The sequence below is a fragment of the Fundulus heteroclitus genome, chromosome 6 (assembly GCF_011125445.2).
Source record: "Fundulus heteroclitus isolate FHET01 chromosome 6, MU-UCD_Fhet_4.1, whole genome shotgun sequence".
Lineage (NCBI taxonomy): Eukaryota > Metazoa > Chordata > Actinopteri > Cyprinodontiformes > Fundulidae > Fundulus > Fundulus heteroclitus.
This window is the reverse complement of record NC_046366.1, coordinates 9097407-9125358: the sequence shown is the minus strand read 5'-3', so window position 1 is coordinate 9125358 and position 27952 is coordinate 9097407. Positions and strand designations below refer to the sequence as shown.

The 27952-nt window shown below is 41.8% G+C and overlaps 3 protein-coding genes across 5 annotated transcripts; 2 read left to right on the top strand and 1 right to left on the bottom strand.

Moving 5' to 3' along the window:
- The first annotated feature begins 1143 nt into the window (after positions 1-1143).
- zgc:162816 (uncharacterized protein LOC571260 homolog) lies at positions 1144-7062 on the top strand. 2 transcript variants are annotated; one of them, XM_036137992.1, is made up of 10 exons: positions 1144-1250; positions 1591-1753; positions 1854-1983; positions 2205-2355; positions 2429-2609; positions 3622-3740; positions 3842-3968; positions 4094-4156; positions 4241-4346; positions 6849-7062. In XM_036137992.1, exons 1-10 carry the CDS (start codon positions 1193-1195, stop codon positions 6936-6938), a joined length of 1188 nt encoding a protein of 395 aa, XP_035993885.1. In that variant the 5' UTR covers positions 1144-1192; the 3' UTR covers positions 6939-7062. The 2 variants fall into 2 exon arrangements, with proteins under 2 accessions (XP_035993885.1, XP_035993886.1); XM_036137993.1 differs by having other exon boundaries at positions 1165-1250; positions 1532-1753.
- An 8911-nt stretch (positions 7063-15973) lies between these two features.
- On the top strand, positions 15974-24118 carry orc2 (origin recognition complex, subunit 2). 2 transcript variants are annotated; one of them, XM_021319426.2, is made up of 15 exons: positions 15974-16394; positions 17295-17453; positions 17858-17944; positions 18067-18147; positions 18234-18265; positions 18360-18420; positions 18874-19184; positions 19275-19384; positions 20610-20742; positions 20841-20937; positions 21009-21155; positions 21241-21412; positions 23464-23525; positions 23623-23741; positions 23849-24118. In XM_021319426.2, exons 1-15 carry the CDS (start codon positions 16325-16327, stop codon positions 23930-23932), a joined length of 1725 nt encoding a protein of 574 aa, XP_021175101.2. In that variant the 5' UTR covers positions 15974-16324; the 3' UTR covers positions 23933-24118. The 2 variants fall into 2 exon arrangements, with proteins under 2 accessions (XP_021175101.2, XP_021175102.2); XM_021319427.2 differs by having other exon boundaries at positions 15975-16394; positions 18363-18420.
- On the bottom strand, positions 24116-27918 carry cfap410 (cilia and flagella associated protein 410). Its single transcript, XM_012868377.3, has 7 exons — positions 27693-27918; positions 27543-27561; positions 27380-27426; positions 26020-26249; positions 24856-25006; positions 24668-24764; positions 24116-24579 (listed from the first exon to the last, which is right to left on the bottom strand). The coding sequence occupies exons 1-7, from the start codon at positions 27767-27769 to the stop codon at positions 24418-24420; spliced, it is 783 nt and encodes a 260-aa protein (XP_012723831.2). The 5' UTR covers positions 27770-27918; the 3' UTR covers positions 24116-24417.
- Positions 27919-27952: the final 34 nt, after the last annotated feature.

Here is a 27952-nt window from a genome sequence, read left to right as displayed (position 1 = left end):
GTTTTTGCAGGAAAAAAAATAAACCTCTCGCCTATTTTTTTTTTCTGTCCAATCATTTAAACATGTACTGATGCCAAATCTGTGAGAAATTTAGGCAAAAAGAAAATCATTGCTTGAAGATTTTAAAATTTGACCTCTAAAACAAACTTAGTGAGGAAAGTGTAAGCAAAAAGTTATTTTTGCTATATCAGCTTGGATTAATCAGAAGCTATAACTAAAGAAACCCTTCTTAGATCTTGGCTGTGTAAAATTCCTAAAAAAAAATCCTAAAAAAAAATATATATATATATATATATATATATATATATATATATATATATATATATATATATATATATATATATATATATATATATATATTCTTACAAAGAATGCATATGTGTAGGGGAGTAGTGGCATGGTGGTTAGAGTCGGATGCATCGTGGGAAGGCTGCTAGGTCCCTATTTCAAATCCCACAGATTCCCACTCTGGGTCCCTAAACTAGACCTTCAGCCCCAGAATGCTCCCTGGGCGCCACAGTGGCAGTCCACTGCACGCCAAGTGATGGTTTAGATGCAGAAGAAATATTTTCTTGGAATGTACAAAATTGCAACGACAAATAAAGATTATTATTGTTATTTAGCCTCTCCATATGATGATTTTAATCAGAAATATAAGATACACCATTTATTTTACTATTACAGAGGAGGAACTGCGTTTCAATAGATTTGGACTTCAACCAAAGTTGTTTTAGGCTGTTTGCTAGCTTGTGCAGGATAATTAATTTACATTGCAACCGGAAAGGGATATTTGATAATTATGTATCCACACGGGGGCAGCACATACCAGCCTGTGAAAGCAACACTGCACGACTTAGGCAACAAGCCTGAAAAAGACAAACAAACAAAAGTAAAGTCCAATAATTTCTTCAAAGTTGAAAAACTACATTTGCAAATGTACTTCAATAACTCAATTAAATAAATAAATAAAAAACACCCAAAACAGGAACCGATTTAAAATATAATACTGTACTGGCATTGCATTTTATCATTTAAAATACTCCTTCATATCTCTTCGAATTGTAAACAATAATTGAAGTAACCTTTTGGGGTGTGGATATAATAACTCAAACGTAATGAATATAAAGGTTTACACATCAAGCTAGCGCATTTTCGGTAGAGCGTCTTGGCCCCTAAAGGATGCCGTAGTTGAATGACCAAACACACAGTAGGTTCAGTCAGTGACAAAAAGGGGTCTCTGCTTCTGAAAGGTAAAGCTTTTGTTTTATACACAGTTATCAGTCTGCAGCTGTTTGTGTGATTAGGTGCGTCGTGTTTGCTTAGATGCACACTAGCGGGATGTTAATGAGAAAAAAACCTGATAAACATAAAGTCGTGCGTTAGTTTCCAGGGTGCAAAGTTCTGTATTACACAACCCTAGGCAGGAAAATTAGATCACAGAAAAAGAAAAAGCGATTTCTTTATGAAAAGCATTTTATTAGTAGTATTTTTATTGTATGTCTTTTTTTTTTTTTTTTTTACCAAAACAAAGGCATCTCTTCATGATCAACTGAACCACCCATGCATAATAATTAAATTGCATTTACAAAGTCTCCAGTGCTTGCAGTATGGAGGGGGAGCCCCTGTCCGCCCTGTGCACGCCTGCTTTGGTGGTGGATGTGGACAAAGTGAAGAGAAACGCGCAGAGGATGAGGGAGCAATGCCACAAACTGGGAGTCCAGCTCAGACCGCACATGAAGACCCACAAAACCCTGTACGGGACTCACTCCCTGCCACTGATGTGGCAGATGTTTCCTTTAGGCTGTGTGTGAGGGATGCTGACACTATGTGTGTATATGTGTGTGTGCTTGCAGTGAGTGTGCCGACATCATGACAGGTGGATCTCGAAGGTGCATAGTGGTTTCCACCCTGGCAGAGGCCACGTTCTATGCTGAGCATGGCTTTGATGACATCCTCTATGCATACTCTCTTCCCTTTGACAAGGTACGCTCAAAGGACACGGTGGCCATCTTTTACACTTCATTATACTGTATACAGTTCCATGCCTAAAATATTTATACCCCCCTTTTTCATGTTTGACCTTGTTCTCGCAACCATTAATTTCCTTATAGAAAGGTGATTGCCTGACTAGAAGAAAAATCACATTATGAATGGTCTGATAACAAAAATATCCCGTACAAATCAAACTACATCTGTGTTTATAGGTGGAGCGCTGCGCAGCCCTGTCAGAGAGACTGGAGCTTTTCCAAGTTCTGCTTGATCATCCCGATGCTCTGGAGCAGCTCAGGAAGAGGCCCCTGAAAGGTGGCCGGCAGTGGCACGTGTGGCTGAAGCTCGACTGCGGCAATGGGAGAGGTATGCATGCCGGGAAACGCCAGCTCCAATGCTTCTGCTCGTTTATTGCCTAGGCGTTTGCTCTTTGCTGTAGCTGGCGTCCTGCACTCGGAGCCCGAGGCGCTCAAACTGGCCCAAGCCGTCGCCGAGGCAGATGGCGTGGAGCTAACAGGAGTGTACGCCCACTGTGGGAACAGCTACAACTGCAGAGGAGTGGAGCAGATACAGGCGGTCGCCCAAGAAACCACCAACTTTACTCTGCAGTTCATGGAAAAGTAAGAGAGACGAGAGATACAGACAGAGGGTGACGACTGATTTAACAATTGAGACAAGCGTGTTTGCAGTTGTGTGTGTGTGGCAGGATGTTAGAAAAAGGGAATATACTCTTCAGAAAAAGAACAAAAAACATCTGTTTTTGTTTATTGAAAATGACATGCATTAAGGCATATAGATTGTTATTCATTTAAAGCTGAAGTAGGTAACTTGTATGAATGTATCTTTTCCATAGTTGTTAAAACTGTCTCAATATCCTGGCAAATCTTGTAAAATGTAAGATAGATTATCTGTGGGGGGGTAGAATCAAGCTCTTTTGGTTCCTCCCAGTAGGCCTACTGCCATTTGAAAAAATTCACAGCTCCTGGTCAGAAACAACCAATCAGTGCCGGAAGGGATGCCTCTGATTGGTTGTTAGCAGTGTCAATCATGTTTTTGTGGCGCCGCTCACACTCCTTCCCCCGCACAACACTTCCATCATTTAAGCTCAAGATTGCCAATGGGGTACAGCTGTATACAGGAATTATGAAGAAATGAAGAGGTGAAGTTATGAGGAAATCTGCCAATTTCTGAAATCTGCTCAGAAAACCAAGACATCATTGGTGGAGGAGCAGCTGTGGAGGGAGGGGCTTGTAAGGTGTACTTGTTCACATTTACAGGCTAAGTCTGTGTCTGCCCAATCAAAATACTACAAATGCACACAACATTTACATTCTGCCTGATAGTGTGCAACCATCTAGTGATGCTTGTCCTTGCTGGCTCGTTGAAGGATCGATATGAATCTTTTCTGTTCAATAAATGAACACTATGAGCGAGCCTTTATGTGTAATTAATTTTAATTAGATTATAAAAAGGCGTTTCTAGTGTGCTGGTTTATGCTTACCAGCACACTAGAAAAAAAGCTGCTAATAGGTGATGACTTTTTGTGCCACACTTAACTTATCATGCCACTGGTCCTAATAAAAGCTGCTTTGACAGCAGCATTTTGTTTGTTGCTTGTTTTTGACCTGGCAGATTGAAGGCTGCCGGCATCAGCTGCAAGTCCAGCATTGGCTCCACTCCTTCCTGTAGCCATCCTGTACAGGACATGGGAAAGCTGAGCGAGGTGCATCCTGGAAACTACGTCTTCTACGGTGGGTTATGTTCATGTAGGTGCATCTGTGCGTGGGGGCCGGTTTCGAAATGACGAAAAACCAAACCCGTGTGTACACCCTGTATTTTGGTTGCGTCTTAGATGTCCAGCAGTCTCTGATTGGCTCGTGCAGTCTCGACGACGTGGCTGTGAGAGTTTTGACGAGAGTCATAGGACACTGTCCACACAGGAACCAGCTCCTGGTCGACTGCGGATGGGCTGGAATCAGGTGGCTTTACAAGACCTGTTTAGTGCTAATTAAGCCATCCTGCCATTCATTTAAATCCACAGGAAGTGCAAACTAGGTGCCTTTACTGGTGAAAGCATGTCCAGTAATCTTTCTGTTCCTCTCAGTTTGGATGGAGCTGGAAAACTTCCCACTGGATACGCGGTGATTGAAGGGCATCCCAACCTCAAGTAAAACCTATTTCTTCTTCCTTTCTGATCTCTAAACAGAACTTGGGTGTGGCAGATTAACTCATAAGAGATGTCCTCCTCTAGGTTGCTGTCTATGACTCAGGAGCATGGGAGGGTGGAGCCCATCTCAGGTCTGCTGGACTACAGCAAATACCCCATTGGCTCTCTGCTCACACTGATCCCCTACCATGTAAGGATAGTTACTCTGTTGTGAGTCTGTTGATGGAAATGGCCTCCTGAGTCTTTACAGTGAGACTCCCTCAGAGATTATCTGCCACACACTTACCATGGTCAAACCACTTTTGCGTCCAACAAAAAAAAGCCAAAAAAAAATTTTCTACACTTAGAAAAACAATAACTTATAAAATGTTTAGATGGATACTAAATAGTATTTTCATTTTCTAGATTTTAAAACAGGAAAAAAACTATTTCACAAGAGAAAAGGTCTTTCTTTTGTTAAATTAGGCCAACTTAGTCCATTCCATGTCAATTGAAAATCTAGAAATAGAGGTAGGTAAAAAGAGAAGCACATAGTTTACAGCTAAATCACATACACGGACTAAAACAAACACCATCAGTGTCATTCTGAATAAATTATTTGCAGAAGTTGTCTAATGCACACAAAAAACTGCTACAACAAATTATTTTCATTGCATTCATAACATTGCTTATATTGTCATATTATAATTTTTGTTCAACGTTATTTGAAGCCACAGAGGAGAGGCCAAAGAGCCTCATGTGGCTCTGGATGCCGAGCTGTTTGCAGTGTGCAACAAATCGACTCCATGCTCCTAATTTACAAATATGTTAATAAAGGAGATGTTAGAAGTTAAAGGCCAATCAGTATATCAACAGTTGTTTCATAAATTCTTGAAAAATGGATAGCAAAGCAAATAATAGACCATTTAAATAAAGGTTGGAATCTTGAATCTCCTGCATTCTTTATATCTTGGCTTTTGTGCAAATCCATACACTTAAATGTCAATTAACATCTTTACAGAAAAACGTAAGTATTCATTACCCACTCATATTTTTGTTGTTGCTGTTTTTCTGTGTTAGAGCATTTAGTACTATAGGCCTTCAGATACTGCTGTCTGGATCAGGGGTCTGCAGCCTTTACGATCCAGAGAGCCAACTTTGCCCTCATTCCACCTGTGTAAAATTAATTTAGAGCTGCAGATGTTGCAGGACCTTTTGATAAAAGACTGCTTAAAATTTCTCATACACATCTTCTAGGAAATTTGTTGTCTTTTTTGAGGAGTGATAGTTATTTCTATTTTAATGGAAAAAGCATGCATAGTTTCCAACATAATGACAAGTAACATAGATCTAAAACTAATATTGCCGGTCCTTTTATTTTAAGAGAACATTGTTGATGATCCGAAGAGCCACTTGCGGCTCTGGGCTGCATGTTTCAGACCCCTGACAAAAAATTGACTTCTCTGAGACAGCAATGCTTTGGATCAAGTCAGAGTTGGCCAATAAATCTCATGATGTGTCTGTCCCAACTAGATAGTCAAGTCAGAGTACCCCAGGGCTCGTTACACGAACCGATCTCTTTTCTTTTGTACATGAATGATTTCCCAAATGTTTGTCAAATCATCAACTCTCTGTCAGCTGCATGCCGACATTGCTGTTATTTCTACACAGATCGAAGTCACAGATATCAGTATTAGTGAGCTGTTTTCAGGAGTGGCTCACAAAGCCACATCAACTATTGAATAAGCAAAAAATGAATAAAAGAAATAAAACTTGTAAGGATTTTTTTCTTTTAAACATCAGTCATGTCCAAAATGTTTTCATAAAGGGACAAAAAACGGTAAAAGTAAAAGAGATAAGAGAATTGTTCCTTTTATCATTATCTCATTGTTGAGAAATACAGTATACTAAGTTTTGAAAATGTAAAAAAAAAAAAAAAAAACTCCAGTTTTCTCTTCCATTTACTGTATACCACATAGATGTACACCATTCAGTATGCAGGTGTTATCATTAAAAGGTCGTAAGACTTGGACGGACATTTGTGCTGCTATAAGAGAATTTACCACCTTTAAAACATTTAAACTCAAACATTGGATCTCTCTGTATTCAATAATAATTACTTACTTTAATCAGTGTTTTAATGATTCTTTTTAAATGTTATCTTATTAAATCTTATTTATAATTTTTCTATCTCACATTTCTAATGTGAATTGGTTGTTTTCTTATATACTCAATTCAAGTAGATTCAGTTTTATTTATGTAGCACCAATTCACAACCCATGTGGTCTCAAGGCACTTTACAAAGTCTATTCAGTCAAAGCAGACAGACGGATTAGTTAAAAAGTTTTCTAAGGAAACCCAGCAGATTACATCAAGTCCTTGACTTACAGTATTCATTGCTCCTGAGAGCGTAGAGCCACAGTGGACAGTCGTCTGCATTGTCAATCCCTCACACTGAGCATGCACTGATGATTAATGATTTAGTATTTGATGATTTCTTTTTTTTCCTCTTATTGATTGTCTGACCTTCTGAGGACTACAGTTGGAAAGTAGCCTTTTGGCTGATTCTGATATACTTACAATGTTATGTTGCTCAATATGCATTACCCCTTTCAAATAGATATTTTTTAAATAGAAAATATACTGTTGTTTCGTAAAGCCTTTAATTTTGTGCTGTCTTCTTGTTTAGCCATCTTTTTTATGTCTTTCACAGTCGTGTGCAACAGCCATGATGCACCCTGTGTACCATGTGCACTCTGAAGGTCGCCTGCTGGGAAAGTGGACCCCCACCAGGGGGTGGTGAACATCTGTCCAGTTGCGCATTTAAAGCAGCTCGAATGGATTTGATAACTAGAAAACTGTGGTTAGAGTAGAGAGAATAACGCATCATGCCTTATTATAGAGACAAATTCTAAAAAAAAAAAAAACTTGTGAACTAACACTGTGTATAGATGTGCTGCCCTGTTCACTGCATGCTGCCTCTAAAAGGCAATAGAAATGAAGGGGTAAAAAGAAACAGATTGTAATTTCTAAATAAATAAGAAGAAATTGTTAAATAAAGTTGTTCTGTGATTGTTTTCACCAAAGCCATTACAATTTCTTTTGTATAACACTGTTATTATATACAGTATTTGAGAGGCTGTTGTACTATCTGGAGAAACACATACAAATGTATTCCTTTTCATACAGAGAATTACAGAATGTTCTAATCCTATTGGATGTATAATTTTGATTTATTTAATGTTAAATTCTATGAAAAAAACTTTTAGAGACTAAACAGAATGTTAAACGTGATATTTCAAGAAGACCCATTTCATTTACGTATTTCATATTTTAAATTCAATCAGTCAAATCAAATTAGCTTTTCACTGTAAAACAAATAGCACACAACAAAACAAGACAGTCCACCAGAATCAGCTTTACTGGCTGTGACTGGGTGTGCAATCAAGGAATATGACTTCCGTTACAAGGCTCACAACGTACCGCCGACCTGAAGGTAAGAGTCTAAATAGTTTAAGTGTTCGCTTCCCTTTTCCTGATCCTAGAGCTTCACAAAACCTGAGCAGAGGGAAGGCCCGCCCTGATGATTCTCTCTGCTGACCGACTTGTTTGTTGCAGTCTGGACCTGTCCTGCCTTATGGATGAGCAAAAAGACACAGCGATGGACAGACGGGGCGGTTTATAATAGATCATTCAACAGCTTAGTGTTAAAATATAATTTAATCAAACATAACACAAAATAGACAATATAAGCTGTAATAGTATGATTTGCACAGTTGTAACTGTAGTTCAACTTTGTAGCTGCTGGAGGCAGAAAACTGTGGAGCTATCTGGTGTTTTTCCTCCCATTCAACCGTACCAAATCGTTACAGTACCGTTTATGTCTTGGCAGCAACAGTTTAAAAAGCTGGAGGATGTGAGGAGTCTGTAACAATGTTCAAAGTCCTGGTCCTGAGGCAATTCTGAAACAGGTGCTACACAGAAGGGACAGACTCTCCAGGCATCCTCTCGGTTTCCTTTACTCTCCTCTGCAGAGCCTTACCAAGCTGAGGTGCAGTATTTAACACTCTCTGCACTCCATTATTTTCTACATAACATGATTTGTTTCTGTCTGTTACGACCCAGCTCGGCCAGGGGAAAAGGAAGTAACATTAAAGAAACCTAGATGGTAAGGTTTAACAGTTTAAAAAGGGTTTATTGTTTGGGTTTAAAAAAAAAACAGAACAAAAGGTAACAAGAGTCAAAATGTAGGGTCTTACAACCAATGGGCACTAAACAAAACAAATCGGTTGTAAACCAAAAAAACTTAACCAAACAAAACAATGGACTTTCAGAACAGGGTATACCAAAATAAACTACAGTTCTCTAACAGAGAATTCAAAGATCCCTCACAGGGGCAAAAGTGAATGACACAAGCTGTCATTGCTAACAAAGGTTATCATAAGTAGTCAAAGCCAACAAGGGCTATCAAAAGTAGTCAAAGCCAACAAGGGCTATCAAAGCTAACCAGACCTATCAAAGCTAACAAGCGTTAGCAAAACAAGTTTACAGCAGTCAAACCTCTAACAAAGTGGCAAGCTGTCTAAACAAAGAAACAGCCGCGCCCTCTTCCAGGATGTCCTCGGTTCTTAAAGGGAGGCCTCAACAATGATTGGTGGAGCCGGTATTTGATGACCCAATCACGGCGTCAGGATGTGGCACAGGACCAGCAGGGCACTCACTTCCAGGTGGAGTCAATCTGAATAGCCACTGAAAACAACAAATACAGAAAAGGCCACTGGCCGTAACACCTCCCCCCCCAAAAAAAAAAATTCCTAGACCAAAGGCTTTGGAAGGACCATTTCCAACCGAAAGGTAACTATATAAGCTACACTCTAGATAAGGCATCTGCTAAGAAGTTGTCTGCACCTTTCTTATGTTTGATTTCAAGATGGTAATCCTGTACCAGTAAAGCCCACCGCATGAGTCTCTGGTTATGGTTGTACATGCGAGAAAGGAAAACAAGGGGGTTGTGGTCGGTGTACACAATAATTGGCACAGGACTAGACCCTAGGTAAACCTCAAAGTGTTGAAGTGCAAGTAGCAAGGCCAGAGTTTCTTTCTCAATGATGGAGTAATTGAGTTGGCTGGGTGTAAATTTACGGGAAAAATAACAGACGGGATGATCAGCTCCGTCCCCACCTTCCTGTAACAGTACAGCACCAGCTCCCACAGCACTAGCATCGACTTCAAGTTTGAAAGCCTTTGACATGTCTGGAGAGGAGAGGACAGGTGCATATGACAACAGAGATTTTATATTTTCAAAAGCATGCTGACATTCAGGAGTCCAAACAAAGTCTACTTTTGGACTCAGCAGAGTAGTGAGAGGATGGGCTACTGTCGAAAAATTTCGACAGAAGTTTCGGTAATAACTGGCCATGCCCAGGAAACGGCGAAGGGATTTTCTGGTGCTAGGGACAGGAAACTCAAGGATGGCTTTTATCTTGGCTTCTACAGTGCATACTTGTCCCTGGCCGACTTGTCTACCTAGGTAAGTGACAGTTGCTTTACCAAAGTCACACTTTGTTAGATTTACAGTAAGTGAAGCTTTTGCAAGCCGCGTGAACACATTTCTTAAGATTTTTATGTGTTCTTCCCAGGAAGAAGTATACACAATGAGATCATCAAGATATGCATTACAGTTTGGTAACCCAGACAGAACAGTGTTAACCAACCGTTGAAAGGTGGCCGGGGCATTACACATGCCGAACGCCATGACGGTATATTGCAAAAACTGGTCTGGTGTCACGAAGGCAGAGATCTCTGAGGCACGGTCCGTTAATGGTACCTGCCAGTATCCTTTTAATAGGTCCAGTTTACTTACAAAATTGGCATTGCCAATGGTATCAACACAATCCTCTATACGGGGAAGTGGGTAGGAATCAATAACAGTAACTGAATTAATCTTTCGGAAATCGGTTATAAAACGAGGAGAACCATTAGGTTTCATCTCCAAAAGACACGGGGAGCTCCATGGGCTGGAACTATGCTTAGCAAACCCATGTAGTAACATGTAGTCTGTTTCACCGTTCATCAAAACTCTTTTAACTGGGTTTGTTCTGTACGGATGTTGTTTTATTGGCTTGGCCCCTGCAACATCAATATCGTGTTTAAGAACTGAAGTTTGTCTTGGCACATCATGAAATAGTTCTGGGAAACTTTTGACCAAGACAATAATATCATTTTTTTGTTCCTCTGTCAAATGTGAAAGCTGGTTAGGCAGAACCTTCAACATTTCAGAGTTTAACAATCGTGAGCTTTGGTGAGAAATGGGACGTAATTTTAAACCATCCTCTATAGCAGAATCAGAACAATCCCTTACAATCAATGCTGAGGGGCAAGTTGTAGGTAAGAGTTGACCTGTTTGAAGGTCAGGATTGTCATTTGGGTCTCGAGACCAGTACGGTTTTAACAGATTTATGTGACAGACCCGAGATTTTCTCCTTCTTTCCGGAGTGCAGATTACATAATCTGTCTCACTCAACCTTTCCTGAACCACATAAGGTCCTGAAAACTTGGCCGAAAGAGTAGAACCAGGAACAGGTAGTAAGGCTAGGACTTTTTCCCCCTTAGCAAAAGAACGGGACAGAGCAGACTGGTCATAATGCTTTTTCATAGATCTTTGGGACTCACCTAGCATTTCTTTTGCAATAGCACAAGACTGATGCAGTCTCTCTCTGAATCTGCAGACATAATCCAGAACGTTTTCCTGGGGAGAAACACTTATCTCTAAGAGTTTCTCTTTGAGAATTTTCAGAGGGCTACGGAGGGTATGGCCAAACACCAACTCAGCAGGGCTAAACCTTAGAGACTCTTGAATAGACTCCCGAGCGGCAAACAAAACAAAAGGGATTCCTTCATCCCAGTCTTTTTCTGTTTCGGTACAATATTTTCGTAGCATAGACTTTAATGTCTGGTGCCAACGCTCTAAAGCTCCTTGAGATTCAGGATGATAAGCGCTGGAGACTGTATGCTGTATGTTCAGTTCCTTCAGGACTTGTTTAAAAAGCTTAGACTGAAAATTTGTGCCTTGATCAGTTTGAATTATTCTGGGAAGGCCAAAGGTGGAGAAAAACTTTGTCATCGCTTTTACTACTGAGCTGGAGGTAATCTTACGCAGTGGGATTGCTTCTGGGTAACGAGTTGAGGCACACATTAAGGTGAGCAGAAACTGATTGCCAGATTTCGTGCGAGGAAGAGGTCCAACGCAGTCCATGATGATTCGCTCAAAAGGTTCTCCAACCACGGGTATAGGATGGAGAGGGGCAGGAGGGATAATTTGGTTGGGTTTACCAGTTACCTGACAGGTATGACAGCTACGACAATACTGGCGTACATCGGTTTTTAATCCGGGCCAGTAAAAATGTTTCAGAACATTCTGATAAGTTTTTGTTACTCCCAAATGTCCTGACCAGGTTCCTTCATGTGCCACGGCCAAAATGTTTTTGCGGTAAGCTGATGGAATCACAATTTGGTGTACCACATTCCAGTCAGCGTCAGGGAGGACAACAGGGCACCATTTTCTCATTAATACTCCATTATGTATATAAAATGCTACTGGTTCCACTCTAGCTTTGTCAGCACTTACAACACTTGAGAGGCACCTTGTAAGGGTTGGATCCACCTTCTGAGCTGCACAAAGCTGTGATCGAGAGATGGAAGAACCAAAATCAGCTTGTCGCACATCTGGTTTCAGCTGCGGGACTGCAGGCAACTGTTTTGTAGCCGGTAGTTTTTCTCCCTCTGAAAAGATTGACATAAGCACACTGTCAGACAAGTCTATATTTTCCTCTGAGATCCCCTTCAATGTTTGAGCCCTAGTGAGCACACAGGAAGTAGAGACAGTAGTCTGTGTTGCATCTTCCTCCTTAGGAAGGGAGCAGGGGACATCTAATATTTCTAGGGATGGTGTTACCTTACCACCGGCAATATCATTACCAAGTAAAAGCGAAATACCCTTAACTGGAAGTGCAGAACAAACAGCAATGGGGAAAATACCAGAAATCAGTTCTGATTGTAAATGCACTAAGTGTACAGGCCGGGGGGCATAACCCATTTCCAGTCCTTGCAGTACAACACTGTAGCCACAAGATGACAACTCAGAAAATGGTAATGAATCTGTTAAGATAACAGATTGGGAGGCACCAGTGTCTCGCAAAATACGAACTGGGTGTGAATCTGCAAGTTTTCCTGGTAATGAAACATATCCAGTCAGCAAAAAAGGTTCATAACACGGGTCTGGACTATAACTAAGTTCAGCCTTTCCTGGGGTATGAGAATGGCTCTTTATTAACCCCACACCTTTAGGTTTAGTCTGTGTGTTCTGTTGTTTTCGTTTCAAGGCTAAACAATTAGCAATGAGATGACCTGTGTTGTGACAATAGAAACACTCCTTGTCATTCTTTTGAGGAGTTGATTTGGGTTGTTCAACAACTGACTTCGTAGACGCATTTTTATTGAGCACTGACTGAAAGGTAGACTTATGTGTAAGCACATACTCATCAGCTAACACAGCAGCAGAAGACAGTGAGTTTACCTTTTGCTCATTTAGGTGAACAACAACACGTTCAGGTAGACAATTTTTGAACTCTTCCACTAGAACAAGTTCTCTCAGAGTATCAAAATTTGTCACCTTACTTGAAACACACCAACGGTCAAAGAGACTTCCTTTTTCTCTGGCGAACTCTACATAGGTCTGCGAAGGGCTTTTCTTAAAAGACCTAAATTTTTGTCGGTAAGCCTCAGGGACCAGCTCATAAGCTTTCAAAATTGCAGTTTTAACCACATCATATTCTAGGGTACCTGAAAGGGGAAGGGAAGCTACAACCTCTTGAGCTTTACCATGGATTTTGCACTGTAAAAGCAAAGACCAAACGTCAGGTGGCCACTGTAAAGCCTGTGCTATTCGCTCAAAAGCAGAGAAATAAGAATCAATCTCTGTCTCTCGAAACTCAGGTACTAAGGAAATATACTTGGTAACATCAAAGGGTCTAATAGAAGAGGGCCCACTAGAACTACTAGTAGGGCTCTCACTGGTTGTTTGAACTGGACATCTGGCCTTATACTCAAGATCTAGCTGTCGAAGCTTTACAGCTTTTTCAGCCTCAATTTCCAACCGTTTAACTTCAAGCTGATATTGCCTGAGTTGTGCTTTCTCCTCAGCCTCAATTTGCAATCTGGCGAGACGAACCTTCAGGCGAGCATCAACTTTGGACCCAACAGATCCAGAGGAAGCCGAGAGGGGATCAAACCTAGGAAGTGTGACGGGTGTCTGAATCCCACCAACCACCTTCAGGTCCCCCTCTGGTTTTAACTCCTGAGGTCTCTCTGCAAGGTTTGAGGGGCCAGCAGATTCCATCTCTGCAGCAGACACAGCAACAGTTGGTAAATCACCTGAGCTTGGGATCTGTGAAGGCAAAGATAACAAATTCAACTCAACCAGTTTATTCACAATTAGCTCCCTTAGTTCCTTCTTTAGCAATTGCTTAGAATAGGAAATGGAAAAGTAACCTGCAATCTCCGCTAAATCTGATTTACGGCAAGATGCAAGGTTTTCAAGAGAAGGCTGTTCCAAGAACTGGTCAATATTAAACTGAGCCATTTCTGAACAACACAAACTTTACAGCAGTACCTTCAGGCAGCAAAGCCAAACAAATTTCCCTAAACTGTAGCCACAGGACCGTATTAAACAACTCCCGGACGAGCCCCCATTTAATGTTACGACCCAGCTCGGCCAGGGGAAAAGGAAGTAACATTAAAGAAACCTAGATGGTAAGGTTTAACAGTTTAAAAAGGGTTTATTGTTTGGGTTTAAAAAAAACAGAACAAAAGGTAACAAGAGTCAAAATGTAGGGTCTTACAACCAATGGGCACTAAACAAAACAAATCGGTTGTAAACCAAAAAAACTTAACCAAACAAAACAATGGACTTTCAGAACAGGGTATACCAAAATAAACTACAGTTCTCTAACAGAGAATTCAAAGATCCCTCACAGGGGCAAAAGTGAATGACACAAGCTGTCATTGCTAACAAAGGTTATCATAAGTAGTCAAAGCCAACAAGGGCTATCAAAAGTAGTCAAAGCCAACAAGGGCTATCAAAAGTAGTCAAAGCCAACAAGGGCTATCAAAGCTAACCAGACCTATCAAAGCTAACAAGCATTAGCAAAACAAGTTTACAGCAGTCAAACCTCTAACAAAGTGGCAAGCTGTCTAAACAAAGAAACAGCCGCGCCCTCTTCCAGGATGTCCTCGGTTCTTAAAGGGAGGCCTCAACAATGATTGGTGGAGCCGGTATTTGATGACCCAATCACGGCGTCAGGATGTGGCACAGGACCAGCAGGGCACTCACTTCCAGGTGGAGTCAATCTGAATAGCCACTGAAAACAACAAATACAGAAAAGGCCACTGGCCGTAACACTGTCCTTAGGGGATTACCCAAAAGAAATAGAAGAAAAGTCATGCAGCAAGTCAATGGCCACAGCAATCCGTGATCCCTCTGAAAAAGCACCCTTGAATACTAATACAAACATTATATATAATATTTTTATATAAAATCTATTTATTAGACACATTTGCATTGAAATTTAAGAAATTGTGTTTATTGTTAAACTTCAGCTTGCAATAAATTCACTAGATTGGTAGTCTAAACCATAGACATGATATACGTAGACGCCTCGTTGGGCGGGGTCTGCCTATGCAAGGGATGCGTCAGAGCGTCCTCCATGTTAAATGTGGCAAATCTGCAGTTAGACTGATTCACTTGAACAGTATCAGAGGGACTTTAATCTCAAAATATACTTTATATTTGTAATATTTTTATTTTTGTAATATTACGAGTTTATTTTCGTATCCCTCTTGGCTTCATTCTCCAGACTTTATTCTCATAAAGAATAAAAATAATTATAAGAATCTAACCTGGCCCTATTACTCCAGAACTAAGATAGTTCTACAAACTGTGACTATTCTGGAAATGTTCCCCCTTAATTGTCATAATAGGACGTTTTTCTCATAATATTACCACTTTTGTATTTTTATTTACTTTATTCTCCTATGACTTTTTTCTCATATTAGTAATTTTATCTCTTTAATACTCCCCCAAAAAGTCGGTTGCTAATCTGTGTCTATACCAGATCTTAAAATGTTTACATGGTTTTATGAAATAATGAAGACCACAATGTTTAGATTTAACCAATTGATTTATATACAAATATACGTACGTATGTATATATATATTAAGATAGAGGAGAGATATATAGAGATATGAGATAGATATAAAAATATATATAAAGAAAATAGATAAAAGGAGAAATAGAGTAGAGATAGATATAAATAAGAAATATAATAGAGAATATAAATATATAGAGAAGATAGAGAGGAGAAGATAGAGATATCTCTCTCACTAGAATATCCTAATATAGATATATCTTCTTCTAATAAAGAGAGAGATAGATAGTAGATATCTATATCATCTATCTCTGATCTTATATATATAATATATAATCTCTCTCTATATCTATATTAGAAACACACACCTATTATATTTAGAATACTTGTACTAGTAAATGTATATACGCACGTCGGTCAAAACATTTATCAAAGGCCAGTCTGGCTGTCAATCTCTATCAATTAATCTCTCTATATATTTTTTACAAGTATCTATAAGCTCTATATCTTTCTATCTAATACAAAAAAAAATCATCTTAGCCGGTGTTATGCAGTAAGCTCTGCTCTGCGGTGCAACCTGGGAAATGGAGTCTTAAGCGAAACCGGTGTTCTGATTGGTCACTGGCTGACCTTTCACTTGTCACGTGGTTTAAAATCTTCGGCAGGATGGCGCGGAAACTTGTCACGCCGCGGCACAACTAAGAAATACATTGTTTTTTTGTTTTTATTTTTTTTGTTTTTCTTTATTTCACACCTGCTGGCCTCTGTCTAGTGAACCCAAGTAAGTGGCGTTAGATTGTAGTTCTTGTCTTTAGGTGTGGTAGTTATCCATGCCACGGCAGCTGTGCTGTGAGTAAAGCAGAGTGGGAGCTGTTCACCAGCAGCCAGGCATCGCCTCGGTCTGCTGCCTGCTGCCTGCTGCGTGTTGTAGTCGGTGGGCTCACCGCCGGGCTCTCAGTGTGTGTCGCTGCTTCATCCTGAGGAATGAGTGAGCTGGAGGTGAAGTTCGTCGGGGATGGAGATGTTCTGGAGCACATCGTGGACAAACAGGAGGGTGAGGAGCTCTACTTTCCTTCTGCACACAGTGTGAAAAATGTACACAGTTATTAAATCCCGTGTTTTCTCGCGGTTGAACGATGATTCAAGCAAAAAAAAACAACAACAACGTCAATAACAAAAGAACTGATTATGCTTGATGGGACACAAGAGTATAATTACCCGCTCAAAAGTATACGTACACCCTCATCCCTCAGGAAGCTGCTCTTCTAATCTGACCTGATCCTTACCTTGTGTCTGACCACTCCCACTCTTTGTGGCACAATCGGTGCACTTGATTTAAACAGCGATGAGGCTATTTGTCTATTCCTATAAAAAAAAAAAAAAAAAAATTGCATGCGTGTTTGGGACTATTGTCCTCTTGGAACAGCCATCTAATCAGAAACGACCTTTCACCGCTGTAAGCAAATTAGCCTGGAGGTTCACCGTGAAACCAGAAAACCCAATGGCACAGACCGCAAACCGGGAACTGTTGGAACAAAGGTTTGTGATTAAGCTATTTGACAAAAAGTATGTTTAAAGGAAGCAAGGTGAAACGTTCAAATCTGAGAACAATGTACCAGCTGTGGAGCATGGTGGTGGCAGCATTATGCTGAAGGACAGCTTTGTGGAGGTATTGATCCATCAAACAAGGTGTGTGGAATAATAAAGAGGACGGCTAATTCCTCAGTTTCAACTTAAATCAGCAGCTGCATGGTTGAGACTAGGATAGGTTTGGGTGGTCCATTAGGAAAATGAACCCAAACACACGTCTAAGCTCGGTTTGAAATGAATGAAGCGTCTGAAACGGCTCAAACTTGAACTCTACTAAGAATTTGTGAACTATGTTTAAAAACTCAAATCAGCTGTGTTCGGTTGTGCCTCTGACCGTATGTTTGTTTTTGTGTCGTGCCTCCAGGCGTGCAGAGCAGCGCCGGCTCCACGCAGAGGATGGTCAAGTTTAAGAGCCCAGCTGGACGGAAGGGACGCGCAGAGGACGGACGGCAGGATCAGGAGGAAAGCGGAGTCCTGGATCAGCAGAACTACATCCAAGCTTTAGGAACCGATAATAATGAAGGTGTGGCACACGCTGTCAGGTTTTACCAGCTGGTTCTCCAGCTCCCCGTTCCTCTGCCGCTGGCTAAGAGGCTTCTGGAGTGTCGGATGCTTCTGCCTCAGGGTAGATGTGTTCAGGGCTCTGATTCAAATTAAATTCCACCAACAGGCAAATGCATTTCAATACATTTAAATACAATCTAAATTCCCAAAAGTAAACGCTTGAAATGAGTAACTGAAATGCATTGATATGTAGCTTGATGTAAATTTAACAGATGTTTGATTATTAACAGCTCATGACGCGAGACTGAATATGTATGATTGGCGTTTTAGGCCTGTCTGAATTCTCACAAGGTCGTTTATCTTTAGTAACAATTAGAAGAGCAAAAGATCCTCCATTCCTGTCATTTTTCTCGGCTTTTGCAGAAGAGGAGGATGGTTTGTCCAGAGTGGCCGGTTCCTCCATCTTCACGTTCCAGAAAGTCAAGCGTGGCAACAGCATGGCAAACACAGGTGAGGGCCGCAGCTGTCCTCTCGTGTGCTTCCTCAGTGTTTCCCTGCGGCTGGATTGACCGTGTTGGACACTCTGTGTTGTGTGTCTCTTTTTTTTTTTTTTTTTTTTTGTGTCGGTGCAGCGAGTGAGCTCGCCCGGACCCCTGGGAAAAACGTGCGATTCCTTCCGGCTGAACCCTGCACCCCCACGCGAGCAGGCCGACGTGAGTGCGACAGACGGTCTCGTTGGCTGGATCACATCCTGTGGTCATTAGTAGAATATCATGCGTTGTGCTTTCTCTCCCTCCAGACCACAAAGGCGAAAGCAGAACACCTCAGAAGGTAGGACCCCCCCCCCCCCCCCAAACAAAAGTCACCCTTTGTAATGTGAATTTTGTCTGGCCTCTTCATCACCTCTGCTCTACGGTTCTGAAAGCAGGGCAAGAAGGTGCGGTTTGTGTCCACAACACCTCACAGGCTCAGAAAGAGACTAACCAGTAAGTGTGGCGTGTTGGAATGAGATGTTTTCATACACAACGACATTTCTTTCATGTTTGGTCGCGTTAAACCCACAAACTTCACTGTGTTTAACGGATGCCTTGGCTGTGATCAGCCAGCGCTGAGTATTAATGCAGAAATGGGACATGGAATAATAAAACAGAGCCTTTTCAGGGTTGTCCTGTATTTAGTGGCACGCATCAGTTTCCCTGCCCCTGATTTTATTTTAGTTTTTTTAGGGGTGTCACAGTAAAAGAGGCCGAATAGATACACACACCATTTATCCTTTGCTTCAACTTCGCACTTATGCGCTGCCTTGTGTTGTTCTATCACATCAAACCCCAAATAAAACACATTGAAGTTTGTGATGAGGAAAAGTTGAAGGGTTTGCATTATTTTGCAAGCACTAGATGTAAATCTGGTGTAATCTGAATCTGTTTTTTTTTTCTCAGCGCCGAGCCTTCGGTCGGACAGCGACAGTGAGCTCTCCCCCTCTGACTCTGAGGAGGAAGAAGATGAGGAGGAGGAGGAGGAAGAGGAGGACAGGCTAAAGGAAAAGCAGAAAGTGAATATAGAGGACAAGGAGAACCAGAGAACCCCCAGTAAACGCTTATCCGCAGCTCTCTGCAAGACTCCAGCCAAGAAGAGCAAGAACACAGCAGAACCCACCATGATCGAGGACTACTTTGAGGCGCACGGCAGCTCCAAGGTTCTGACGTCAGACCGGACCCTCGAGCGGCTCCACACCCCTAAACTAGACAGGGTTTGTTAGTCTGTGATTTCAAACTCGCTCAATGGCTTTAATTTAATTAAAAGTTTGACGCGTTGGCTGAATTTCTGCTGTTTTTTCCAGGAGACTCTGGCTCGTCTCTTAGAAGGGAAACCATCCTGTTACTCAGCGGAGATCCAGCAGCTGCACAACAAACACAGAAAGCACTTTTCCAAATGGATGTTACAGTTACAGTAAGTATGGCTCTTATCTATTCAGGGTTTAAGTGTTGTCTGTTAAACATGCAGTGGCTTTTAAAATGAACTATATTCATAATTAGTTTAGTCAATTTACAGCCACCAACCTTAGTGGATTTTATTGGGATTTTTTGTGTGTGTGTGTGTGAGTCTGATCAACATAAAATGTAGCAAAATTGTGAATCACAATAAAAGGGACAGATGGGGCAGGAGTAATGAGCACGACACACTTGGTCCTCGACCTGGCTGACCGGGGTTCTGTTCCAGCCTGTTGTCCTTTGCCATGTGTCTTCCCTCTCTCTCAAACCCTCTTTCCTGTCAGCCTACTGTGTGAAAAACAAGCCACTAGTGCCTAAACAAAAGCCTGAAAAATAAACAAGCATGGGCATCCATCTGTACTCAGCCCGTTTCCTCCACATAAAATTCTGTGCAGTCCTTCAGAAGTCCTCTAATAAGCATCTTAATCTCAGTATAAACCGGCTTTGTTAGAGAACATGAGTGAACAAACAGCGTCATGAAGACCAACGACCCCAGCAGACGGGTCAGGGTGTTTAAAGCAGGATGAGGTCATAAAATACCACCTCCAGTTTTAAACATCTCTGATCAGCCCATCATCTGGAAGCAGAACAATCCTGACAGAACCTCAGACCTGCCAGGACATCCACCTCCACTGACAGGCAAGGAGAGCATTAATCAGAGATCCAGTGATGGAAGACCAGCCCTCCAAGACCAAGGCTGAATCTTTAAAATCAGACATTCTGAAAACGTAATTTTTTTTTCTTCTAAAAAAAACGACAAATAAATTATTTAAAGCACAAAATGCAGAATTAAAATAAAAAATAAAAAATTCAACTAAAACTACTTCTGGCTGTTAAATAATCATCATAATAAACTAATAAGGATATTTGTAACCTGGTGCTACATTTGTAATGATGAGAGTTTGAGGGGAGATATCCCAGTTCTTTTATTATGTGAAATCCTGTTTGCATAAACATCTGCAGCTGTCCTTGCAGTGAAGGATTAATTACAAAGAATTAACTCAGGGGAGCTAGAAACAAATTCATGCCACACATCTGTATTTGTTAAAAAGCGCTACTTTTTGTTGATCTGTCGCCTAAAATCCCAAATAAAACACTGATTGTGATACGGCAAAATGTGAAAAAGCCCCATGGTGTGAATACTTCTGCGAGGCGCTGTCAGACGTGTGCATGTGTGTGTGCAGGCTGGGATTCAGTGTGCTGGTTTACGGTTTGGGCAGCAAGAAGGCTTTGCTGGAAGACTTCAGGGTGTCTCATCTGTCTCAAGAGGTCCACGTCGTCATCAACGGCTTCTTCCCCTCCATCACTCTTAAGTCGGTCTGTAGAGAAGGAAAACGCAAGATCAAGACCCTTCTGACTGAATATTTTTTTTTGTGTTTAATTTTGTTTAATTTTACTCCCTATCATTTCTGTAGATATTAAATGCTTTGACCTGTGAGGTTCTGGAGCACCAGGGGACTTTCCGCACCCCCTCAGATCAGATCCACTTCATCGCCCAGACCCTCAGAGACAGTAAGCGTGCACGTGAAAAGGTTTCCCTCTTTAGTTGGACTGGACTGACATTTCCTGCCATGTCACCACAGGCCCAGATCTCCACGTATACCTGCTGATCCACAACATCGATGGGCCGATGCTGCGAGGGGAGAAGACCCAGAGTGCGCTGGGCCAGCTGGCGTCCCTGCCCAACCTGCACCTGGTGGCCTCCATAGACCACATCAACGCCCCCCTAGGTGGCTGCTTGGAGGAGTCGGGCTAAACGTGTTGGTCACGGCGAATGGTCCTCCTGTGGCTAAGCGCTTCCTGTAATGTTTCCAGTGTGGGACCAGTTCAAGCAGAGCCAGTTTAACTGGCTGTGGTGGGAGTGCGTGACGTTCCAGCACTACACCGAGGAGACGTCGTATGAAAACTCGCTCCTGGTGCAGCAGACCGGCGCCCTGGCTCTGTCCTCCCTCACCCATGTGCTGCGCAGCTTGACACCCAACGCGAGGTAAGCCGTCTCAAAACGAGTTTGAAAGACCTGGTAAGCGGATCGTTTATTGACCATTTCCTGAGACGGCTAAGTTTATGTCCAGTCTTCATCAGCAATAATGTCAGATTGGAGTCCATTCTGTGCCCTTAAAGGCACATTTAAACTAGTGTTGTTCCAAATTCAAATGCACAGGTTTCACTTTGAGCTCCTCCCAAATTCAGACCAGTACACCACTCCCCCCCCCCTTCCAATGTTTGCCAAGATATTGTTTAGGAAGTTGCAGAAAAACTGCACACCTTCAATCAGCAAGGTACTGGTTTGATTTCTGATTGTATAGCCGACTACTTCTCTTATCAGCATCGGAGCTCATTTAAACTCGTGGGCTGGTTATGACTCATTGTCCAAATATTGTCAATGGGCTTGAGGTCGGGTCCGTTCCAGGAGGTTAAAACCAGTTTTGATGAGTCTGGGTTCGCTTTGCTGCTGGAGCACCCAGCTGTGTTAAAGTTTCACTCAATCTGACCCAAAGTGTTGGTTATTTAAGAAAGACTCGGAAACCACCAGTGAATAAGAAGCTGTAAAGTAGCCTACCTACCACCAACATGGACAGAGAAGCTGCAGAGCGAGAAGGGAACCCCCATTCAAAAATACACACTTTTAAAGGTATATAGCTACAGTTTATGCTTATAAAAAAAAAGACCAGAAACCGTTTGATTGTGGTAAAATAAGGTTATATACACCAAGCCTCCATCCTGATAATGTGTCATGGTCCTTTGTGTGGATAAATATAGCCCCAGCAGCAGGCATGATGAACAAATATAAACAGCTGTGGCGCCATCTAGTGACGGTATCACAGAATGATCATAATGCTGGTTTGCTTAAATGATAAATCAATGGTAAATAATGCTGGACCCAACCTGACCCTCTGCAATGCCTGGCAATAAAGCGGCAGCTCGGCGTGATCCAAGACCAACCATTATTAATGAAATAAACCGATCTACAGCAACTTTAAGAGCCTCATATCAGAACGTTTACTCAGATCAGTCAACTCTGCAGTCACATCTGAGCCTCGAAAGGTTTAGCGTCCGCTTCAGTGAACACCAACATCATACTATATTCCCAACGACATTCTAATCTTTACCCTCTTGGAAATATATATTTTTTTGCGTTTCTTGTTTTCTTTTTTTTTTCTTTTTTTTTTTCCCATGGGGTCTTAGACCCTAATTGTTTCGCCTGGAGATGCTAATAGCTGTTAGCTGCTTCCTTGTGTTATCCCCTGCTGCACATGTGCAATACATATTTCCATTAAAATCGTAAATAGACATGAAAGGCTATAATCACAAACTGAGCAAAAACAAAGCATTAAATACCAAAATAACTAATAGAGCAGCAAGACCTGATAATCTTTCATAAAAACGTTCTATGCAACTAGAGTGAGCTACTGACCACATGAGCCCTAAAGGCCTTCTGGACGTATGGGTTATGTGGTAAGGAGAGATAAAAATGTCGCTATTTGGCCGCGATGAGAAGAAGAATGTTTGGATGAGTCAAAGTGAGAGCTGCAAACACTGCAGCAACTGTGAAGCCTGGCGGTAGCCGCATCACCGTCAGCTGTACAGATGCACCGCAGACAGTGGGAGACTGCCTCCAAACTCTTCAACCTCTCCTCAATCCAGCAGCTAGATGGTTGAAGTGAGGCCTGGTGGGACGTTCCATTAGGACAAATATTTGGAACATTTTCTGGAATGTGGTTAAAAGCCGAGTCGGTGCCAGGAAACGGAAACATGAAATGAGCTCTTCTAATTCAGTCAAGTATGCAGCCAGAAGCTTTTTGCTGGCTGGAAAAAGGTTGTTGTTTCTCTGTAACTAGCTCAGGGAGATAAATTAAATGTTTTGTTCTTTGCATCATTGATCCACTCTGAAGAAACTGCTGCTTAGTGAAAAAGCAAAATGACAATAATGCTGATGATGAGCGGATATCAATGATCCGAGAAGACCTTCAAATTCTGACTGTTTGTCAAACCTTTTAGAGTTTATCCACTAACATCAGCTTCACTTTCTCTCTGCAGAGGAATCTTCAGACTGCTGATAAAATTTCAGCTGGAAAACAAAGACAATCCTTCATACTCGGGTACGCATGCCTTCAAAAGCTGAAACTACTTAACTCATTCTCTTCTGGGATAATTTAATCGATGTGACGATGTCAACACTTCTTCTGCCACGTCCAGGCTTGTCGTTCCAAGACTTCTACCAGCGCTGTCGAGAGGCGTTCTTGGTGAACTCTGACCTCACGCTCAGGACTCAGCTGACGGAGTTCAGAGACCACAAACTGATCCGGACACGCAAGGTCCTCCACTTCTACTCCACTTCTGCTCCTTAAGCACAACCTCTGCCTAAACCTCGGCATCTTTCCCTTCTTTAATGTATGCTTCTGTTTTTTTCACTTTGCACCAGGGTGCAGATGGGGTGGAGTACCTGATGGTTGCTGTGGAAACGAGCACGCTGATGGACTTCCTGGAGAACGAGGATGACGACTGAAAGGACCAGACTTCCCAGTTATGATCTGGATTTTTCCCGCAGGCTTCTAGTATAGCCGCTGGGCTGATATGAAAGCCATCCTGGCAAATAGCACTAGGTGGACTAAAGTGTTAGCTCTAAATGCACCAACGCACTGTGACGTTCACATTTCAGCGGAGTCAATAAAAGTAACAGTAAGTTAAATTATTGCTGGATATTGTCTTTAATTTCAAAATAGAGCAACACATTAGACAAAACATACATTCTTCTGTTTATGCAAGCATGCGTGTGGGCATGCGGATTAAAAAAAATGATGTTCCTTGATTAATGGGGAAAACTGTGGCCATGAAAGGGAGACGATAAAATGAGAAGAGGCAGTGAAATTAAATTACAAACTATGCACATAAATAAACAGAGGGAACCAGGAGAAGCCGTGCGTGTTTCAGAATCCTGAGATTGGTGTTGGACGTGGGATATTATTCTCTGAGCGCATGCTGTGAATATTGTTAGTGCTGGATGTCTGCAGCTTTCTCAGCTGACGTCCTCTGACCATCTCCCGAGTCCAGCGTGTAGGTCTGCAGGCGGTTCTGCGTCGCCGTGTGCACGACCTGGAGCTCCTCTTCATCCAGGTCCCTCAGCAGAAGCAGAACCGCATCGAGGACGTGGGTCTGAAAAGAGCAAAACTACCGGCATGAATCTCTCGCCGTTTAAGTTGCACGTGTCGGGGGGCAAATGGGTGCTGTTTGCAGAAGCTACCTTTTTCATTGTCGGCTTCTCCATGGTGGACGGAGAAGAGAGGGAGGAGAATTTGTCTCTCGACAGCGGCTTCATTCCCAGCTCTTCTCGGATTTTGCTGACAAAAAAAAAAGGGATTTTAGAAACGTCCCCGTGTAGAAAAAGTTAAGCCGTTCGCCTTTTTATACGTGAAAGATCACAGGGCCTACTTGGTCTCCTCCATGTTGTAGTTGAGCGGGTCGTTCTCCATCTCTGCATCTGGAAGGCCGTTGTTGGGAAGCTGGTTCTGGATGCTGCTGGTGGGTGTGCTGACCTCGTCACCTTCCACCAGAGCAAGCGCGACCTCATCCTCCGTTACCACTGAACACAAAACGTCAGACGTGGACGGAAAATTGGTCAGGGACTGAATTATCGCATATTGTACCACGTTACAGATTCAAATAAAATCTATAAAAACCTGGGAAGGGTGGCATGCATTTGTACGGGAATCCAGGGAAACCAGGTGCCTAGAAAACAAGCGACAGCTTCAAGAACATCAAGACTACATCACCTGAACACACCATCCCTGCCTCGAAGTATACTGCTCAACAAAATAAAGGGAAAACTTAACACAATGTAACTCCAAGTGTTCCCTTTATTTTTTTGAGTAGTATATTTTTTAATGAGGACAGGGAAGCTGATCTGAGGTGACGGGAAGACGGATTGAGCTAAACCTCCTGAACAAGAGGTGGTCCATTGCTTGGTCAGAAAGAAACTGTTTCTGAAGCGCCAGTAGATTTGAGTGTGGGGCAGAGGTATTACCTTCCAGCAAATAAACAACCCTACATAAAGACAGAGCTACAGCAGAACGATTCAGACCAAGGCCTGTTTATGTGTCAGAACGGCCCAGTCAAAGCCCAGACCTAAATACATTTGAGAATCTTTGGTAAGACTTGAAAATTGTTGTTCTATAAAACTTTCCAATGAATCTGAGCTTGAACTGTTCTGTGAACGGGCGAAACTTTCAGTTTCTAGACGTGCAAATCTGGTAGAGATGCAGCAGTGATGCACATACAGAGAAGAAACTTGAAAAAGTAACTGCAGAGAAAGGTACTTCTAAAAAGGGATCGACTCAGGGGGCTGAACACAGATGCTCACCAAACTAAACAGATTTTCCTCTTTTTTTTTTTTTAGAACTAAGCAAAACTTTTATTTTTATTTTTTTTGGTCTGAGTATAGTTGGCAGTTCTAAGGTAACGACAGGTCTGGAAAAGTTCAAGGGCAATGAATACTTTTGCAAGGCACTATATAAGGCCCAGCTACTTTTTAAAGATTGTGAAAAAGCATTAAAAGTGAACCGACATCTCAGACCTGCAAAAACGAGATAAAATCACCTTGATTGTCGAGCTTCTGGAGTCGAGGCAGGCAGCGGAGCACGGTGAGCCGGTACCGGCTCGGGTCAGCTCCACAACAGGGGTTCTCGGCCAGCCAGAGCACTCTGAGCCGCGTCAGCGGACGCAGGTGGCAGAGCTCAGAGAGTGTAGGAACCGTATTTCTCCTCAGGTACAGTTCACTCAGAGACAGACAGCTGGCCAGTGGAGATAGAGACGAGATGTTGTTCACGCTGCAGACACAGAAACAAGGAAAGCGTCGTGGTCAGCAAATCATGAGAAATGGTTCCACTGATGAGAAGGGACCAAGACAGCGTGTGTTTTTGATAATTGTGTGCTGACAATAGACTCATAGCTGGGTGATCAAGTATTAATAAATAAGATCGGTTACCTCTAAATGCAATTCTGTCCATTAATGGAATTGAGAACTGACAAATTAGTCGTCACACTAATGTATTTAAGTTCCAAATAAAGAAACAAAAACATAACATGAGATCAAACTCCCGACCAAACATCAACAGTTCTGTCAACGTTTAATGGATTTCTCTACTTTGCTTACATCTAAGGAAAAGTTTGGAGAGCTCAGCTCTAGATCTGTTTTCAGCTGGGACAGGTTTCGGGTCCTTGTTGATCCCCTTCTTTGGAATTAAGAACCTTTTTGACAAGCTTGAAATTGGAGGAAGGCTGAGCACTTGACAGCAGGTAGTGGAAGAAAAAGAGCCAAAAACAGCACATGCACACAAATTTGATAGGCGTAACATCTTTTCTCAGTTACAATATGACTTTATCTCTTAACAACTGTAAGCCACAGCCTTTCAAAATCGTGAAATGAAATCTAAATATTTTTCTATGAAAACCCCCAGCGCTCATAGGGTTAAGTTTAAGTTCAGGCACTTACCTACTTTCCAAGTTTATTTGTTATTTATTTATTTTTGCTATATGTAAACTAGCTGCTATCATGGTATTTTGCTTATATTTTAAAGAAATTAAGACATGATTTATAACAAAAATGACTAACACTGTTAAAACAATTCAACTAAGTCTCTAGCAGCCTTCATTGTGATCTGAATGAAATCCCATTAGGGAAATATCAGCTTTATTTAAGGTAATGTGTGCCTTTTCTCTCCTACTCTAAGTAACTTGCAGTGTGTGTACTATCGGTATCAACTATCGGTAAAAGTAGCATAGAAAATTCAAATTAACATTCGATAATTTTTCGGTGAAGCAAAACATTAATCAAATTGAGTTGCACTCGGTTTATGTAGTTATGAGGTGTGAAAAGTTTGGTTGCCCCAACAGAAAAGCCTGGCTCACAGCATTAACTAGAAGCATATTGGAGAAAGAAAGTAAAAACTTCACCAACCTGAGAGTCAACACTTCAATGTTGGGCATCTGAGAGAAGATAGAAATCTGAAACGACACACATTCAAACATCTCGGTGTATGTGATGGTTTTAATAAAAAAGTACATGAAAGCTCGACATGATTCACTGAGAAACAGCCATCCACGCAACTTTCACTACTCACGTCGGTCAGGTTGCATCCCCTGCAAAACAACACGTACAACAACGTCAGCACAGGTTTGAAACGTGGAGCCAGTTGTTTTAACCAATCCGGCTATTAACATGTAGACCAACAACCAGGTAAATTGGAGATGTAATCAACTTAAGCTCTCACCAGCAGTTTAGTTTCTTCACGCTTTCTAAGTCGGAGGCCTTGGCCTTAGCAAGAACAAGTTTCCTTGTTAGCTTCATGGCCGATCACCTACACGCCTTAAAAACTATGAATATATTCAATGGAATATACATTAACAAACAACAAAGGCTGCATCATGACAGCATTAGCGTACAAACATCCAACTCAGCTGCACAGGGAAATGCTGGCGACTTCTACGCCAATGCGCATGCGCGTATCCAACAACGCGTCCTTAGTTACGG

Bases quoted from the DNA above. Each gene is read 5' to 3' on its own strand.
- zgc:162816 (XM_036137992.1), top strand. From the start codon at position 1,193: ATGACCAAACACACAGTAGGTTCAGTCAGTGACAAAAAGGGGTCTCTG. The intron at 2,356-2,428 runs GTATGCATGCCG...TCTTTGCTGTAG, and splicing joins CGACTGCGGCAATGGGAGAG to CTGGCGTCCTGCACTCGGAG. The intron at 4,347-6,848 runs GTAAGGATAGTT...TGTCTTTCACAG, and splicing joins TCACACTGATCCCCTACCAT to TCGTGTGCAACAGCCATGAT.
- orc2 (XM_021319426.2), top strand. From the start codon at position 16,325: ATGAGTGAGCTGGAGGTGAAGTTCGTCGGGGATGGAGATGTTCTGGAG. The intron at 19,385-20,609 runs GTAAGTATGGCT...GTGTGTGTGCAG, and splicing joins AAATGGATGTTACAGTTACA to GCTGGGATTCAGTGTGCTGG. The intron at 21,413-23,463 runs GTAAGCCGTCTC...TTCTCTCTGCAG, and splicing joins AGCTTGACACCCAACGCGAG to AGGAATCTTCAGACTGCTGA.
- cfap410 (XM_012868377.3), bottom strand. From the start codon at position 27,769: ATGAAGCTAACAAGGAAACTTGTTCTTGCTAAGGCCAAGGCCTCCGAC. The intron at 24,765-24,855 runs GTAGGCCCTGTG...TTTTTTTGTCAG, and splicing joins TACAACATGGAGGAGACCAA to CAAAATCCGAGAAGAGCTGG. The intron at 24,580-24,667 runs GTAGCTTCTGCA...TGCTCTTTTCAG, and splicing joins AGAAGCCGACAATGAAAAAG to ACCCACGTCCTCGATGCGGT.